This window comes from Callorhinus ursinus, unplaced genomic scaffold (genome assembly GCF_003265705.2).
Source record: "Callorhinus ursinus isolate GAN/ISIS: 27379988/994484 unplaced genomic scaffold, GSC_fseal_2.0 scaffold1, whole genome shotgun sequence".
NCBI lineage: Eukaryota > Metazoa > Chordata > Mammalia > Carnivora > Otariidae > Callorhinus > Callorhinus ursinus.
This window is the reverse complement of record NW_027397063.1, coordinates 23,535,458-23,555,425: the sequence shown is the minus strand read 5'-3', so window position 1 is coordinate 23,555,425 and position 19,968 is coordinate 23,535,458. Positions and strand designations below refer to the sequence as shown.

The following is a 19,968-nucleotide window of genomic DNA, read 5'->3' as shown; positions in this document are numbered from 1 at the left end:
TGCCTCTGCAGCAGCGAACAGCCAACTACCAATTTATAAACTGCTATGAGGGAGAAATAAAAAGTTTAGTCGGGGAAATGGAAATACCAGAGAAATGCAGCTGCCATAGTCCTAGGCAGCAATTCTCCCAGGCCTGTGTTCTCAGCGGGCCAGCTCCCCAAGCTGTAGAGAGCCACGTGCCCCCACAGGGATAATTGCTTTTTCTGCATGAGTCTCTTGTTGCTTCCCTCTGATGACCCGAGTGTGTTTAGACTCCTGGCTGAAACCGTGTTGGTTTTTAAATGGTATTGTAAAGTGTACCAGCAAACAAATGAAATTGGATCATGTTCTCTTCTATGCATGCAGCCTAAGCAAATATGGGACACCAATGGAGAGATCCTAATTGCCTATTTTTCCTCTCTGTTCTGCTAAGAGAACAGTTGAAAGACCTACAAGTTATGGTTTTCTCCTTGTAACACCACCCCTTTTAATGTCCGCAAGAAAAATGCAAAATGGTCATTTGCTTGCTTTCGATTTATCATTTACATAATATTTTATAATGAATATGTACTTTCCCAGGCATCTTTATGTTATACGATGTGTTTTGGGCAAATCCCGTGGACATTATTTACACTTAAGTAGACTGCAGAACAGGAAATGGGCTTTGCATAAGAATGGAAGATGAGTCAGTGGATGAGTGATATCCAGGAGAAAACTTTTTACAGGGCGATTAAAATCTGAATTAATTTTTTAAATAATCTACAGTAAAAAAAATATTGTGAATACTCCTCTGTAATCTGTTTTTCTCAGTTTAACCCATCCCTGGGGTCCTGCTGCCCTCATTGTGTCACGAGTCTGTATGGAACTGGTGATGAGTACAAGGCAGCTTTACCTAACAACCTTTGGATGAGCAGCCTGAAACCAGGTCACATCTAATCAAGAGACTTGAGTGGGAAATATTTAAAACAATGCATTTTTTTCTTCCTTCTCCCTCCCTCTCTCTCTCTCTCTCTCTCTAAGGTCTCTGTGAACTGAAATAATAAAGGAGTAGGGAGAGGTGAACATTTTTCAGAAAGTGAATTGAGAGATAATAGCCTTTATGAAAAGTAGAAAGAGTAAATAAACTTTGTTAGCCAGGCAGAACGTGATTTGGCCCGATCCTGGTGTATTGTTTATATGTTTATTTAAAATAAAACATATGTTTGAGACTTAAATATGAAATCATGTCGTCATGGATACCTGATATTTTAAAAAGCATTATTTTTGTGTGACAAGAGTAGTACAAATAAACAGAATAAGTAAAAATTTTCTTGAAATTTGTTTATATACTAAGAAAAGTGCTTATGGTGACTAGAGCAATAGATACAAATTGTTTTAGGTCAGTGATTTTTGATAGTGGAAATTTATCAAAAATTTAAATTTGTGTCTGATTACTAACTACATTAAAATTTAGGTTCCAAAGAGTGAAACAAGAACACAATCATTAATATGTATATTCAGAAATATAAAGTACCTATATATGATATTAAAGCAGAATTAGTAAAAACATGAAATGATTTAATTCTAGACATGACTTTTTTATTAACTATTCTTTTTCAACTAAAGGTATAAGAATATTGCCAAATAATAAATACAATAATTTCTTTCATATTGTGCAAGATCTGAATTATAGGAATTATCTTTTGCTTGGTTGTAATTTTTTTTAGATTGCTACGAGACATGTATTTTATCCAATCCTTTGTCTATCATTTGTACACTTAATTCCACTACCACCAGTCTTTTTGCTTAATTTCAAATGCAGTAAAGCATGGTTATTTTTGAAAGATGCTGTTGTAGTGTACATTATAGAAAACACAGACGCTTTAATCTGAATTGTTTGCATTATAGCAACAAAAAAAGTGATACCACTTTTGCAGCCAGATGGGAAAGTAGTGGGTATTATTTTAATTCCTCTCTCTCTGCTCCCTGCTCAAGCAAGATATCTTTTTGGTTTATTTTTTTGTCATTGTTGTTGAATTAATGCTAAATTTGAAAAAAACTAAAAGCTGTTGTCCTGATTCTTTTCTACATGTCTCTGTGGAAAGGAGTCCGTGGAGACCATCCAAAACTGCCCTGCAGTTTCTTTCACCAAGGAGAATGTCTGGGGGCCATGGCTGGCCATCTGGGGTACCTGTATCTCATTGTCATTAAGAAGTCTTAAGCCCATGCAAAGTACTTCTCCTCAAGTTCACAACAGCTTGATATCCGTGCTGTAGGTCAAAGATCCAGGCAGAATTGACAACATTGCTGGGAACAGATATTCTACCCAAAGAGAGTTAGTAGTAAATTGTTTAAGGATGATATATACTAAACTAGACTGTAATTCAAGCCTCTCCTCTTATTTACTTTGCAAAAATAGTGGGAGAACAGTGGCAAAGAATCAAGTTTTTCAGAAAAAAATAATTTCTAAATTCAGGTGCTTTAAAAATTTCACTCTTCATGTTAACCCTGCAATCAAAACTTCACTACTGTAAACGAATATTTCTGAGCCTTTAAATCTTTTTGAAAATTGTAAAAATTCAGTACTGCACAATTTCTCCCTGGTATGATGACAACTAAGTATGTCTGATAGGTATTATTTAAACATATTTCTCCTTTAGCATTCTAAGTCATTATTCTTTTAATCTGTTATGATGTAGTTTAAAAATAGTATTTCTAGTAAGGAACACAGATTCTAAATGCAAAATCTATTAAAGGAAATGAGATAAATTATATGACAGTTTGGTGGTTAGCAATTTGAAATCATCTTTGAAGCCCTTAATATAATTAGTGTTTTCATTTTTGGTCTGCTGAATTCAAGTCACATTAAGTTAATGTAATTAAAAGCAGAAAAGATTTTGTGTAGCCAAACTAGTTAATTAGCCCCAGTTGGGTTAGTATGTTAACCTAGAGGTGTATGGCTAACGTGAGGGTGATGCCTGAAAAAAAAATTCCTGTGCAACAGATACTGCAAATCATCTGACTTGCTTTAGGGTAGAAAATGAAGACATACCAAGGAGTTCATTTTAAGTTCATCTTTATTTCTGATTGTAAGTACTGATTGCAGGGTAGGCTATATACTTAATTGAATAATCAGACAAAACTTACTTAATTTACTTTTTTAAAGAAAACATGCTTCTATATGTACAAAGGTAATCAGTTTTTCTTCTTGTATTATGGAAATAAGAATTCTGATTGAAGTTCTAATTCTGATTTTTTCATGCTTACTGGAAATATAAAATGATTCTCTTTTTGGTTAAAAAGCTACATTTTATGCCTGATTTTTCTATATAATCTTGGTATTTAGTAGACAGTCTAGTAAAGAGGAAAACATTCTAGAAAGGGATTTTCAACAGCTTCAGAGAAATCTTTAAGGACTAGGAGAGAAGAGAGGAAAATGACCACATATTATTTTTTAAAGGGAAAAATGCTAGTTTATAAGAATCCGGTGTATCAAATACATTGATGTGTTCTATACCTTAATGTCTCTGAAATACTTTTTTTTTAAAAATTCAGAGGCTGATATTTCAAACTTTAAAATTCTTTACGACTTTCTTCTTTTTTTCCTCTTCTGTCTCCTTCCCAAAAAAGAACAAGTCCCCTGAGAGAACCTTTGTTTTGTTTTGTTTTTATCACGGATGTAGATAGCTGAGGCCCCCCTTTAAGCACTGTCTAGAGCTTATGGAAATGTAGGTTTCTAATGTGGTTACCACCGTGGTCTGGTAAGGTATATGGTAATGAGGAAGTAGGACCTCTGACTTAGATTTTTGACATAGGCTAGATGCCAGTATATTGTCTGAAAGCTTAACGAGATCTGCTTCTCCACCACCCGGATTATGTTAATTGAAGGAGTGTTGCTGCAGTGCAGTGTTTAACATTGTGTCTGTTCATTATACAAACTCGTTTTTGATAGGTTTACAATTTGGCTGTCAGATCCAGTTGCAGGAAGAGACCTGCCAAGACATATTTCTTAGCTTGTTTTAAATACGGCTATTTTCACATTTATAGTGTTTTGTGTTAGACACATTTTTCCTTTCTATGTAGAGAGGAAATGTCAATTTTTGGTTTACAAAGGGCTACCAAGATTTAGAATGTATAAAGTCACCCTTTACAATCAATATTGTTATATGACTCAACATAAAATGGTGATGATTAATAATAGGTCCTGCTTGAGAGCCGGTGTGTAATATTTGATCAGGGTTGTAGTACTGTGTTTTCCCTGTTCTTTTGTTTATTAAAAAAAAAAAAAAAAACAACAAAACAGGCCCCCATGTAGTCTACAGTTGTGACCATAGAGAATAAAATGATGGCTTTTGCTTAGCTCTGTTTCCATTCAGCCATTGACATATTGCCAGAATCAACTTGAATTTATAGAAATTGAAGACTACCATTTTCACCCATTTTTTTTTTATTTCTCTATTTGCTGCACTTTGTTGTTTCTTCCTTCACCTTTATCAATTTCAGGCTCTGACGTGTTTAAGGAGATAAGTTTCTTCCAGGTTTGGTGAGCCTTGTTTAGTTTTCCATTTAAGTTGTCATGTCTGCTTGGAGACCCCTAACCATTATTGCCAGCAAATACAGAATGGAATGTAGTATTTTATAGTGAAATTGTCTTACTAACAGGGTAGAAGGTGTATGTGTGTGTGTGGGGGGGGCGGTATTTATACTAATCTCAGAAGTTGCAGCACTGATTTCCCAAATAGAATAAACACATTTTTTTAAAAGATTTTATTTATTTGACAGAGAGAGAGACACAGGGAGAGAGGGAACACAAGCAGGAGGAGTGGGAGAGGGAGAAGCAGGCTTCCCGTGGAGCAGGGAGCCCGATGTGGGACTCGATCCCAGGACCCTGGGATCATGACCTGAGCCAAAGGCAGACACTTAACGACTGAAACACCCAGGCACCCCAAACACATTATTTTGTCTAATTTTAACTCCTCCTTCCTGTTGTCCTTTAAATCCAGCGTTTATCCTTAGGCCCGAGCCAGGCCTTTAGAACAAAATTTCTCAACCTCAGCACTATTGACATTTTGGGTGTGATAATTCCTTATTTGTGGAGGACTCCTCTGTGCATTGTAGGCTGTTTCAAAGCCTCCCAGGCCCCTACCCGCCAGGAGTTAGTAACACCCCTGTTCCCCCTCTCAATGGTGACAGCCACAAATATCTTAAGGCATTGCCACATATTTCCTGGGAGAGGGCAGGTGATTGCCCTCATAAAGAATCACTGTTTTGGAGGAAATAAGACTGTATTTGGCCTGAGAATTACTTGTTTCTAAGGCTTTGCTATGTTGATGCAAATAAACATTTTTTCTGACAAAAGCAGTGGAAGATGTGTTACTAATTAATTTTAATAAAAAGCTTCTGGATGTAGCTTTACAAAGGAAGATTGGTTTTGATTAGGCAAATGTCTCTTTAATCTTTAAATCCGTAAGCATAATATATAATTATGATAATGTGCAGGCATTTTTCTAAGTACTTTATATGATTTATCTCATAAAACTCTCAATATCTTTGGAGTTGTATGGTAAGAGAATCCCCATTTTAGAGATGAAAAACAGAGGTACAGAGGAATGAACGCCTTGCCTGACATCACATGTGTATATTAACAGGCGGTGATTCCAGGGCCCATGCTCACCTTGCTTTCCTATGTGACTGTATCTACTTCTGATGAATTTGAAAGATTATCTGGGATTTAGAAATCTTCTCTCTCTCTCTTTTTAAAGGTTTTGTATATATTTTCATTTTGAGTTTGTTCCAACCACATAATGTTGGTAAAGACCACCTTGGTGGGGGGGAGGAGGGAGGAAGCTACAATTTAGTTGACTTCATGTAGCCATTGATGATTAATATCTCTGCTGTTGTTCAAGAAAAAAATGCATTTTTCAAAAAATGCCTTATAAGGTTAATATTTTTATTTCTAGGCCTCATTAGTTATTTCAGGTTTTTTTCATTGATACAGAAATTATATATAAATGAACAGGTGTGATAAATGTATACTTTTAGTCATATTATGATTCTAATGAAAAAAGCTTATTGAGATACTGGATTCATTTAAAAACATTTCTCGTAGAAATAAATGTCATAGTGGTCCGTACAACTAGTATTTACTTACAAAGGACAGAGAAAATATTTTGTAAAATGCCTGGTGGGTTATTTTTAATTTGAAGAGTAAACATGGTCTGTAAATTAAAATCTGTAAAGCAGTCTGTAAATTAAAATCTTATAAAAGAGGAAGGGCTTCTCTATTTATATTTGGTAGCAAAACATAGCTATGTGTCACCAAAGCATAAGTCTCCTGGCAGATGGATTTAGAGAAGTTTTTCCAAGATTGAGCCAGGAATGAATACAGTTGACTCTTGAGCATCATAGAGGTTACGGGTGTCCACCCCCTGCACAGTCGAAAATCTGTGTATAACTTTTGATTCTCCCCAAACTTAACTAATAGCTTGCTGTTGACTGGATGCCTTATCCATAACATAAACATAATATTTTGTATATTATATGTATTCTATACCATATCTTTATGATAAAGTAAGCTAGAGAAAAGAAAATGTTATTAAGAAAAACATAGGGAGGGGCGCCTGAGTGGCTCCGATGGTTAAACGTCTGCCTTTGGCTCAGGTCATGATCCCAGAGTCCTGGGATCGAGTCCCATATTGGGCTCTGTGCTCCTTAGGGAGTCTGCTTCTCTCTCTGTCTCTCATGAATAAATAAAATCTTAAAAAAAAAAAAAGAAAACCAGAGGGAAAATACATTGCAGTACTATACTATATTTATTGAAAAAATCTGCGTGTAAATGAACCTGCCCAGTTCACACCCATGTTGTTCAAGGTCAAGGGTATAGCTAGAGCTATGGGAACGGGCCGTGAACAACACATGCTTCAGTACTTGATGGCTTTCTTTGAATTTGTAGTTCACCTTAGTTATTGCTCCCTCCCATTCAGCGCAGCATTGGAATTTTCCTCTGTCTGAGAATCCCCTGACAGCCCTCTCATAACTCATGTTAACAAAATTTTCGTTCTTCTCAATGTAGAGAGATCTTTTCAAAATATAACACTGTTGGGCTGCAATATATAATGTTAATTGGTGGCCTACGTGTGCATCAGCAAGTTGATTTAAAACTCTACATTCCCAAGTATTTAAGATTTGTAAAAGTAAATTAGTACTATGTTATCCTGAAGCTGTAAAAATGTCTGTACTGTTGAAAATTATATATACTTTACCATTCTTTGACTCTCCTTTTTCTCCACATTTGAATGTACTTTAAAATTATTCACAAAGCCTTTTATTTTATTTTGGATATGACTCATTGACTTTTAAAACAAATAGAATACTTAGAGTATTTGTTGACTACCTCTTACGTTGAAGTGACCACCTAAACATACAAAAACATTTAAAGTTAGATTGTGAGGCATAGGAGGAGCTCAATGTCCTATCCAAAATTAAAGAACCAATAACAGAACATCATCCAGGACCACATCTCAGATCATTTAACTTTCCTATCAGGAATAGAGTTTGTCACCTTCATTTTTGCCGGAATGATTTTGCTTCCTCAAGATTTTAGGAATGTTTATGGGAAGTGTTTCAAAGTAAGTATATGACAAAAGGTGACAGTGGATCTTAATAGTTTGGATCTTGATATGATTCTCAAATTTTCTGAACCTCAAGAAGTCAAGCTTATTAAGCTTAAGTTCATTAAATCACAATTATAAGTGCTGTGGGCTGTGTGTTTCCTGTCATTTGCACATCTCGTGCAGCCAAAGACATATATCTTGGCTAAAATCTGTTTTTAGCTTGCTAAGTGACACTGGGCAAGTCACTTTCCTTCCACAATTTTTTTTTTTTTTTTTTTTTTACTATTTACTAGATATTGTGACAAATCTTGGGGCTAAAAGACAAATGAGATATGCTTCCCTGCCTCAGAGTTCAGAGTCAGGGAGGAAATCTGGCATTGAAACGCAGAATTAAAACATACTGTCATCATGGGCATAGTGGAGCTTTACGGAGAGGAGATTATGCTTTGCTGAGCTGCTGGTTCCTTGTAAGTGAAAAATGAAGTTACTAGAACACTTTCTCTAACAGCTTCATAGCAGTGTTATGATAAAGACCAAAATGTAAATGATATATTCACACAAAAGCCACTTAATGAAACATAAAATAGCACTGAGAACCAATAGCCTGAAGGTTGGGTGGACTTGAATTAAGACTCCCACTTTGAGACTTTCTAATGGGATAATTGCACATGTGAGAAAAGATGCTGATTTAGAAGAGGGAAAAAAATGAAATATCTTCAATGTCTATCGATAGGGCAATAGTTTGGTAAAATATGATAAATCTATTCAATGAATACTATGTATAATGGAATACTATTTAGTCATTGAAATGGTTGGGGAGAATCTGTCTACAAGATCTTCAACATTTATTTATTTTTAAATATTTTATTTATTTATTTGACAGCGAGAGACATAGCGAGAGAGGGAACACAAGCAGGGGGAGTGGGAGAGGGAGAAGCAGGCTTCCCATCGAGCAGGGAGCCCGATGCGGGGCTCGATCCCAGGACCCTGGGATCATGACCTAAGCCGAAGGCAGATGTTTAATGACTGAGCCAGCCAGGCACCCCAGTCTTCAACATTTAATATGTAAAAATATTCTCAACATATTATTGAGTTGAAAATGCATATAGAAGAGCATATACCACATTATTCTACTTTAGTAAAAGTGTGTGTGAGTAGATGTAGAGGTGGAGGTGGATCTATATCATGTCTATTTATATTGTGTGTGTGTGTGTGTGTGTGTGTGTGAGAGAGAGAGAGACAAAAGAAGACTGCACACAAAGTATTGACAGTCATTAACTTTTAGAAGGTTTATTTGTTTTTGTGTGACATTTATTTCTTTGTGTTATTCTGTGTGAAATTTAGGTAAGTATATATGAAAATTATATATATGTATAAAATTATATATATATAAATATATATATAATTACACATATAGTATGATAGCAGTTACCAGATATGAGATATATGTATGATATATATATATATATATCATATATATATGTAACGGCTATAAACCTTCATTGGATAACAGACTAGATTTTGTGTATAAAAGCAGTTTGTATTCAACAAAAATCATTTGAGTGACTACTATGTGGAGGCGTTATTCTAGGTTTGAGGGATAGAGTCATGAGCAATACAGAGAAAAGTCCCCGTGTGGTTTTTGTAATGGTACCTAGAGAATCATGATTATTGTTTTGATAAAATGACTGAAAAAATATTAAGTTGTAAAAGCCACAGAAATGAAAACTGCAATATTAATATTTGGTTTGTCCTAACACATAAAGACTTGGACTCAGTGTCTAGTTTGGGTGTCTAGATTGAAACTAAGCAATTTCAGCACTCCAAGACAATATGACCCACCTTCATGAAGTAGTGGTTTCAGTAAACTACAAGTTTATGATGAAAAAACAATTCCATTTGAATAGTTCTTTCCTGCCTTTGCTTTGCTTTTTCTCCTCCAGTCCTTCCTTCCCCCCTTCCTTCCCACTTTCTTTCTCTCCTTCCTTCCCCCCTCCTTTCCCTGCTTCCTTCCTCCCTCCCTCCCTCCCTCTCTTTCTCTTTCTCTCTCTCTCCCTCTCTCATCAGTACACTATACAGAATAACTGTGAGGTTGAGTTCAAAACCTTCATGAAGAAACATTCTAGAAGGTATCCCTGACAAAACCTTTCCAAGGTTCAGAGCATTATAGATATTCCTGGGTAATTGAACCCAACTCTCCACCAAAAGCCTATTAAATTAAGTAAAGATAGTTCAGTTTCCTCAAACTGATCTTAATTCATAGTTAACTTCAGCCTATTTATTGTACTGGAAGTCGGCTTACATTTGTAATTAATTCTTCTTCAAATAATTAAATGTTCAAGAGTGTGTCCAAATGACTTTTGAGATGATTTATTGGGGTCTGTTCAGTCTCTGCCTCCCAAGTCCCCAAGAAACTGCTTGGGCAGCAGCAACACCTATGTTTTTTTAGACCACGTCAGTTTGTGCACGGTTTGGGATCTTTAACGATATATTCCTTTAAAGCAATTCTGACAAATTAAGTAATTAGAGACATTTTTATTTCCACATCTTCTAGTACTAGAATACACTTCCTTGAAATCACTTATAGCTAATCTGAATTTATATATTAATTATGCTCATATGGTATTAAGAATTTCCTGGAGCACTTGAGTGGCTCATTCGGTCAAGCATCTGCCTTCGGCTTGGGTCATGAACCTAGGATCCTGGGATCGAGTCCCGCATCAGGCTTCCTGCTCGGCGGGGGGCCTGCTTCTCCCTCTCCCTCTGCCTGCCCCTCTGCCAGCTTGTGCTCTCAATCTCTCTGTGAAATAAATAAATAAAAAATCTAAAAAAAAAAAAGAATTTCCTTTTTTTTCCTGCTTGCTAACTGAATTATTCATGCACTTGTTTGGTTTTCATTTAACTAAATGATATGAAAGAATTTGGCCAGTTTAGAAATATAGATTTCTAGTTGTACAGAATGCAATACCTGTATAAGAAGATGTAGGTAAGTAAAAGTGTTTGGCCTCTTTTATATTTGGTATAAATTCTGTCTAAACTTACTACCTATAAATATAGCAAATACTGCACATCAACTTTTTGATATAATTATGCTTTGTTCTTCATTTGGAAAGTAGACTTCACTTATGAAGATTTCTGTCATATCAACATGGCTAAAGTAATTGTAATAGTATTCCTGTAAAACTTTTTTTTAAGATACGAGGTGGAAAGCTCATGATTACTTACACCCGCAAAAGTGATGCTGGCAAATATGTTTGTGTTGGTACCAACATGGTTGGGGAACGTGAGAGTGAAGTAGCAGAGCTAACTGTTTTGGGTAAGTGAAATTTTATCTAATCCACTCACTGTAAAGTAGATCGCTTATCATTTTTCAGTTTCTTTATAGCCAGGAGAAAGAAGTCATCTTTTTAGAAGGTAAACGAGTATTTTTACCGGGGTGGGAGAGGAGACAAGAAATTAATCAAGTAGCCTGAGCTAAAGTAGCCAAGACATGGGAAAAAAAACTAGGAGAAAACTCGAAACCTAGAGAGGAGCTTCTAGAAGAAGGGAACTTTGTGAAATAATTTTCTAAATAATATTTTACATTATAAATGTCTTTATGAACATCTAAAATGGTTTTTAGTCTGTTTATTTTTATCTGTTCTTGAGATGGCTTTTTCTAATTTTAGAGAGACCATCGTTTGTGAAGAGACCTAGTAACTTGGCTGTAACTGTGGATGACAGTGCAGAATTCAAATGTGAGGCCCGAGGTGACCCTGTGCCTACGGTACGATGGAGAAAAGACGATGGAGAACTGCCCAAATCCAGGTACAGATCGGAATTTGGTGATATGATTCATCCACTCAGAATTTCTACTGTTCTCATTGGACCATTGCTTATACACGTGCCATTAGACTAGTCTACTCTAGACTTTTTGATCAGGGGCCAGATGCAATATTAGAGATAATCAGAATCAGGAGGAGGTTATCACGCTTTCTCTGAGGGTTTCACATAAGAACTTTAGATTCATGACCCTGGCCTGCCCAGGGAACTCTTGTAGAATGTGATTTTTCCTTCAATAGGTTTCTCTTCTGTCCAACCAGAGCACAATTATTAGCCATTTCTTGTATGGGAGTAGGTGGGAAAAGGAAGGGGGGAGGTATAGCAGTAAAAATACAGGTATGAGCCAATTAAAAAGCAGGTTTCTATTTCCTTAGCTACAGAATCACCAGGGAAGGGTAGGAGAAGTCAGAGTTTCTTGGTATCTGTCAAGTCTTGAAACTGGTTAAGAGTGGAGGTATACTTGCAGCCTCAGGGAACGAGACCGTGAAATGATGCTTTCAGGTGTTGTCTTTAAGCTGTCTGTCCATTCATTCGGCAAACACGTGTTGAGCCCTTGCTAGGTTTTGGGGTTACAGTGGCTTCATAGTTCTGCTCTCAAGGAGCTCCCAAAAGATTTGTGTGGATAGATACAGAATAACATGGCAAACCTTTTGTCACAGAGATGGAGGCCTGGGGGAGTAGGAAATCAGGAGAGAGTGTTCACAGGAAAGTGACATGTAAGCCATGCCTTGAAAAATATGTATAAATTTGAAAAGCAAGAAAGAAGAGAAGAGAGTATTCCAGGAAAAGAGACATTACAACATAGACACAAATCTGAGAAAGAACATCACACGCTTTGAGTGGTGGGAAGTTTAGCATGGGTAGCTCATAGGGCATGTGGCAAGAAGCTATATCAGGTTGGAGATACTGGGGCCAAATGATCAGGAACTTTGTATAGTAGACTGAGGAATTTTGAATCCTATTGCATGCACACGGATGAGTCAAAAGGGATTAGTCTGAACAGGATTACTTATTTTTTAAAGATTTTATTTTTAGGGGCACCTGGGTGACATAGTCAGTTGAGCATCTGACTCTTGGTTTTAGCTCAGGTCATGGTCTCAGGGTTGTGAGATCGAGCCCCCCCGTCAGGCTCCACACTCTGTGTGGAGTCTGCTTGAGACTCATCCTCTCCTTCTGCCCTTCCCCCCAATACACTCGCTCTCTCGCTCTCAAAAATAAATAAGTCTTTAAAAAAAGATTTTATTTTTAAGCAATCTTTACAGCCAACGTGGGCCTCAGACTTACAATACTGAGCTCAAGAGTCACATGCTCTACCAACTGAGCCAGCCAGACACCCTCAACAGGATTACTTTTTAGAGAAAATAATTTTTTAGCCCTGTGGATATTACATTAATGTGGGGTGAAGCTAATGGCAGGGTCACCATTGTCGTTTTTGTCCAGAAAATAGATGTGGATTGCGTGACCTGGGGCAGGAAATAGGGATAGAGATCCATAGTAGAGAGAAATCTCTGAAACTAAACTGATGAATTGGATGATTTGTTAGATATAGAGGGCTGGTGGAGGAAGATACCAGGAGATTATATGAGGAGAAGTTGGTTTACACAAGGGGGGAAAGAAAAGAAAGTTGTATTTAACATAAGAAATATTAGATACCTGTGGGATATATAGTCTAACTCTCAGTCAGTTGGGATTATGAATTTGGAGCTTCAGTGAAATAGGGGTTGGGAATGTTTGTGCAGCTGATCAATATTTAACCTACAGTAGCTAATATAACTCAGGGATATTATGTAGAATAAAAAGAGGATGAAAGCGAAACTTCAAAAGAAACCCAACATTGAAGGGGAGAGATGAGTCAAGGCAAGTACACTCTAGAATGAGAGCCTGGGTTCAGGCATCAACTCTGCCACCAAACCAGGTGAGAGCCAAAGCCAGGTGACCTTACTTTCTTATGCCTCCAATTTCTCATCTTTAAAATGGAGATGAGTACAATATTTCATACAATTGGATTTTTTAAAAAGATGTGTTTATTTGAGAGAGAGAGAGAGCACACAAGCAGGAGGAGCAGAGGGAGAGGGAGAGAGAAACTTAAGCAGACTCTGGCACTGAGTGCAGAACCTGATGTGGGGCTCAACCTCATGACCCTACAATCACAACCTGAGCCGCAACCAAGAGTCGGACACTCTACCAACAGCACCACCCAGGCATTCCAATACTTCACGTAGTTGTTGTAAGAATTTTAAAAGATGAAACCTATAAAACAAAGTCCAGCATATAATAAGAATTTATTTAACCGTCACCATCTTTTAATTTTAGTATGAGGACAGTAGCTTGAGGAAATGAATGAAGAAGTGCCAACGTTGCCCAAAAGTATCCTTTTGGAAAATATTTTAATTGTTTAGCCAGCATAATTGGGAAAACAGGCTCTATCTGCATGCCTACAAAAAGGGACACCACAAAATTTCACCTTTTGTTTTAAATTTTCTGAAGAGAATATTTCATGTTGTTGATTTGTTGCCTTAGAGGCATCATATTGCTAATGATGGGATTTTTTTTTTAAGTAGCATGTCACTTAACTCTGCATTTGTTTGTTATGTCACTAGATATGAAATCAGAGATGATCATACTCTGAAGATTCGGAAAGTGATGGCTGGTGACATGGGGTCATACACTTGTGTTGCAGAAAATATGGTTGGAAAAGCTGAAGCATCAGCTACTCTGACTGTCCAAGGTAGGGCTTGTGGTTGCTTTATCATAGAAGGATGATGTGGACATTAGAAGAAAATATGATTTATTCGAGTAGTTTACATTAAATATAGACTTCAAGTAGTGCTATCAATATTTCATTCAAACATAATTTAGAGAAATTATTATTTTGCCTATGGGAGCTCTACAAGTGTTTGTTACAGGAAATTGAATTAAGTTGTTAAAATTATGGAGAGGTCTGCCTTGGTGAAGTAGAGGAGGAGAGTGTGCTTTAATCTCTGGGCCTTCAGACATAGAGCCCTTCTAATCTTTTAATTAAATGACAGCTATTACCATGAAAACGTTGTCTTTAAATGGAAACAAATCTACCAGTCCTTCAGACCATGCACTTTCCAGGGTCTGTACAACTGAGAACACCGAAATAAGAAAATTCTAATTCACTCTAAAATGTACGATCCATCCACAGAGGAAGAACACCCACCATCTTTTTTTTATTCCTACAGGCCTGTGAAATAACAGACATTCAGTAAATGTCTGTTGAATGAATTAATTGCATCTGCACTTGGCTAATTCTGATACAGATTTATTATTTGATGTTACATGAGCCCAAATGGATGCCACATTTGATGGCCACAAGTTTTTGAATGTCAGACTCACGTCTTAAAACCTACGTGCCAGAAATGGTTCTTTCACCTCCTTTATATCCATAATCCAGATGTTTTCCATTTTCATAATCCCTTTTCTTCATGATACCATACCGATTATTTCTCACTATGTCTCATCCGAGAACTCTCTCATTTTTTTTTTCTTTTTAGGGACAGATTCTGTATTGTGGAATCTGAGAGACAAAATGACCTTTAGAAAACATTTTGCTTGTGAAAAAAACTCCCCTATTTTGACAAGTATATAGAGTAAACAGGGATTTGGGTCCTAACCCACTTAGTTTGTTTCTGGGTCTGACATTAGCAACACTTGGCACTGTCATCTTTCCTGAACACTGTCTCCTCTAAGGCTATTGTGAAGAAAAAGGTGGCTTTTGAGGAGTGCTTCTACTGTGGGCTTTCTATAAAAGAGCCTTGTGGGCTTTTTACAGTTAAAAAAAAAGAAGAAGAAGAAAGAATATTTTCTTTCTTTCTGTAAGCCATTATGTCCCACTTTAGGGTTTTTAGCTCAACCTCATAAAAACAAAAGAAAAAAAAAAAGAAAAGATCAAGAACAAACATTGAATTTCTAAGGCCTAAACTACTTCTCTTTCATCTAAGTTAGACCTGAACTCCATGTAAGACTAAAACTGTAAGAAAAGGAAACCCCTTTACGTTTAGAGCAAGTACAAATTTAAGAGATGTCAAATCTTCAAAAGCCCTCCAGAGGGAGTAAAAGGAGCCCAGAACGAAGACAAGGCATGAAAAGCTGTGTCTTTCTTTAGGCAGTTGTGACAGGGAGGCTGGTTGTCTATCACATTAGTCAAAGAGATACGTTTCACTTTATGTTTTAAAGTCCTTTACCTTGGTAGTCTGATGCTTTTATTAATAATAGCCATTCCTCTGTGTCTATAGTGGACATTGAAATCAAAATAGAATTTCTTCCTGCAATTTTATTTATTTTTTAATTTTTTTCCCTTTCTGCAATTTTAAACTGAATCCAAAGCTAATTCAGCCTTAAGTTTTCCATATGGACTTCTTACTCCCTAAGCCTGGATTTCAATGGAAATTGGGTACAAATGATCAAATCTGGAACCTACCTTAAGAATTTAGAATTAAGGGGCGCCTGGGTGGCTCAGTCTTTAAGCATCTGCCTTCGGCTCAGGTCATGATCCCAGGGTCCTGGGATTGAGTCCCTTTTCGGGCTCCCTGCTCAGTGGAGAGTCTGCTTCTCCCTCTCCCACTCCCCCTGCTTGTGTTCCCTCTCTTGCTGTGTCTCTCTCTGTCAAATAAATAAATAAAATCTTAAAAAAAAAAATTTAGAGTTAAAAAAAGAATTTAGAATTTTTTATTTCAACTGCATTGGGTTTTCTATAAACTTGTGAAAGATCTGTATATTGATGAGAATGTATTCTTTTATCCAAATATTAAAATAAAATTTGCATGTTAATATCACTGTTAAAATATCTTTAACATTCTAGGATAGTATGCATAATATGCCAAAGGAAGTAATATGATTCCCAACTACAGAAGATAACTAAGGAAAAAAAAAAGGAAACTTGAGAAGTTGTATTTTTTTCTTCATTTGAGATCGAATACAGAAAAATACTACTTACAAGAGAAACTAATTTGAAATGAATCCATTTGATAGCAGGAAACCATTATAATAAATTCAGTAGTATATTCATTTCTGTATTTTATTTGTGGTTCATTTTTAAAAGGAACTACTAGAGTCAGTATGGGCTCAAATAATCTTCCTTTCCTTCACCCCTCATACAAGAAATACTTAATTTTGGGAGTTGATGTTGGGCAACAAAACTCTGTGCTCCAGGTAGAAGATACTGGAAAAAAAACCCTCTTCAGTGGGGGTGCCCATTGGATTTTCATCCCCAGTACAGACATGGTTAGTTCTAATATTTAAAAAATAAATTTGATTTGAGAATCACTTCTTTTTTTTCCATTTTTTTTCTTGAAATCCCAATTCTGCTTTCTTGGAGACTCTACCTGTACATTTTTCTTTCAATATTCCTTCTAAGGATTTTCTTATTTTTTGTACTTGTGTAGTCTTCACAGTGATTAGCATCATACTGGACATAGAGTAGGCACATTATTTAATAAATACTTGTTAATTTGAAATATGAATATGGATTCCAACCTTCTGCTTGAGTGGTAAAAATATCATAGGGACATCCTAAGGGAAATTCAAGCATCTTCTGGTGGCTTTGATTCTGAATGTCAGTAGTAGGTTCTGTGGGATCAAAGTTGAATAGACTGCCATCTTATGATGGCTGCCTACTGGTCTGTGTTTGAAAGAGACTAGAGCCAAAGGTAGAACTAGGCAGGGTGTCCTAAACTTATCTGAAGTTTGTTATCTGAATGTATCTGAACTTACATATCTATACGTATCTGAAGGTTATTAAATATGCCAATTATCTGGGATGCCCCTGGAGAACCTGATTTAAGAATCTGGGTCTGAACATAGAAATTTAATTTGTTTTTATGTTTTATTTTTGTTTTTGTTTTTAAAGAGTAAGCCCCTTGCGGTCTCCACACTCAGTGTGGAGTCTGCTTGAGATTCTCTCTCTGTCTTCCTCTCCCCCTCCTGCTTGTGCTCTTTCTCTCTCAAATAAATAAATAAATCTTTTAAAAAATTAAATAAAGTAAGAAGCTCCATGCCCAACGTGGGGCTTGAACTCACAACCCCACGATCAATAGTTGCATGCTCCACTGACTGATTCAGTCAAGTGCCCCTTTATTTTTTATTTTAAGCAAGCAAGTTCACGAATCCCTGGGGTGAGAACTTACTTGAACTATAGAAAGAATAAAGGACTTTAAAATTTTTCTTTAGAGTTTGGGTATTATCAGAGCTGGAAGAAATCTATTACAAAGAATTATATAGCTAAGAGCATAGACATTGGAGTCAGAATTGAGTTGAATCTTGTTTCTGTCATTGACTAACTTTGTGACCTAGAAAAGGTGACTTAAACTTCTTGAACCTCAGTTGCCTCACATGTAAAACGGGTATTTACCCATTTACTCAGAGCTTTTATAAGGATTAAATTAAATTTTATATATAAAAAAGTTTAACATATTGTCTGTTACAGAGTAAATGTTTCATAACTAAGGAGTATTGTATTCATTTTAGTGTTATTGACAGCTTTATTGCTTAATTTTTAATAATTATTGGCTATTTAGTAAGAAAAATGGTATGGTTCAGATAATTCTAGACAGGGTTGTTCTTTCTCTGCTGTTGTAAATGAGAAATGTGAACTACTAATATAGTCATGATAATTTATGATCTAAAAATTATTCAAAACTCTTCTCAAATATAGTTTTACATTTTCATTACAAAAGAAACTTTACTAGTTTTTATAGTAAATGTGTTGGGTTTTGTGTGTGTGTGTGTGTGTGTGTGTGCTGTCAAAGCCCTAGTGCTAGACTTACATTGAAGTTTTGCAACATAACTAGATAAATTAATGAAAATAATAAAGATTTGGGAATAGAAATGATCAAAAAGATTACCTTTTATGTTCAGTGGAGTGTTATTGTTATGGAAAACCATTCAGCAGAGGGTATTTGACCCCAATTCTGATTCTGTTGCCTTGAAGAGTGGCTGTTTTGCAATCATTTTGATTCTCAGCACCTCAGGTTATCTTTCCTTAAAATAGGGTGTTTCCAGGTAATTCTTTCTAAGACTGGTAAGATGATCCATGAGCAGATATCCTCAAAAACTGTTTATTCTCCTTTATGACCACTTGGAAGCTTCAATTAATCAGTCTAAGCCATGAGTAAAATTTGAGGTCATACCCTGTTATTAGCAAGTAACTGCACCTCTAAAACCTACACCACATATATATCTCATGTGACATTGGATGGATTACTTCTTGAGCAGCCAAACGCAAAGCCATTGAGCCAAATCAAAATATTGATTATTTATAATGCAGCAGATTTTATTTTACTCTGAAAAAAGGAAAATTGTAATAAAATTTGGCAATGTTAAGACATTTTTGATTAAAATGTGTGCATCCTGGGCTCCGTAAATATTTAGGCAATTCTTCAAAAAAAATATCCAGAGTCCTTTAACTTGCATATCAGTTTTGGGGTATCATTGGAACTGAATGAGACTCAAAGGTTCTGCAGTACTTTGACCTATTGAAAAATAATTAATGTCTATTACATGACCAATAAAAAATGTTGAAATAATGTTGTTTGGAATGATTACCACAGAAAAGTCTTTCTGTTTAAACCCCCAGTTAACTTGAAAATTCAGTTAACATAATTTAACATTCTATTATTCTCTAGAATAACCTTTTTTAAGACTTTATTTATTTATTTATTTGAGAGAGAAAAAGAGAGAGAGTGTAAAGACAGCAGAGGGGGACGTAGACAATCTCAAGCCAACTCTGCGTTGGCTTGAGTAGGGCTTGATCTTACAACCCTGAGATCATGACCTGAGCTGAAACCAAGAGTTGGATGCTTAACCCACTGAGCCATCTAGTCTCCCTTCTCTGGAGCAATTTAAGTTTTGTTACCTATAAATTTAAACCATCAATATTACTATATTTATACTTAATGCATGTCTGCCCTGTTTACTCTCCATGTGGGTAACATCTCCACATCTCCTCAAGAATTCTCTTTGTAAACCTAAAATGCACACAAAATATCAGGCATCTTTTTAATGTCATCTCAGTTTTGATTGATTACATTTGTTAGTGTCTCAATTTGGCAAGTGTTAGGATTGCTGGCTCTGTGTTGGGTAGGAATGAATTCTCTTCTGAACTTGTGTTTTATATTGTATGATGACCCCGTCTTTTAAGGCACAAGATATATCCTGTGGTATTTATAACCATTTTATACATTGTGACATACCTATAAAATAGAAAATCTAACCAGAACAAAATAGATGCATAGAGGCTCCCTGCCAGGTTTTTAAACAGTGTGCCATTGAAACTGCTAGAATTTATGCCTCTGCTTGGTGTTCTGAGAATGATCACAGGTTTGTTTCATATCATTTTACTATCGTAGTCTCAACCTATTAGACCTTTATTAGATGTTTGCCAGGTGGACCTTGAAGTTCTTCTTGAATCACATGATAGCTAACCTAAATTTTTTACTGATTTTTATTTGTGAACCAACTCATGGTTAATTTAAAAAGGGAAGGTTATTTTTTGTTTGTTTGGTTTGGTTTGGTTGAAGTTAGACTTTAGGAAAAGCATGGTGGAGGCAACTTC

The 19,968-nt window shown here is 36.1% G+C and overlaps 1 protein-coding gene across 9 annotated transcripts in view; it reads left to right on the top strand.

Moving 5' to 3' along the window:
• ROBO1 (roundabout guidance receptor 1) overlaps positions 1-19,968 on the top strand; it is a 1,122,251-nt gene that overhangs the window by 1,000,268 nt on the left and 102,015 nt on the right. For all 9 annotated transcript variants that reach the window (XM_073892039.1, XM_073892029.1, XM_073892010.1 and 6 more), the window contains 3 exons: positions 10,767-10,887; positions 11,240-11,378; positions 13,994-14,121. In XM_073892039.1, coding sequence (XP_073748140.1) covers positions 10,767-10,887; positions 11,240-11,378; positions 13,994-14,121 — 388 coding nt within the window. The remainder of the gene's footprint in view (positions 1-10,766; positions 10,888-11,239; positions 11,379-13,993; positions 14,122-19,968) is intronic.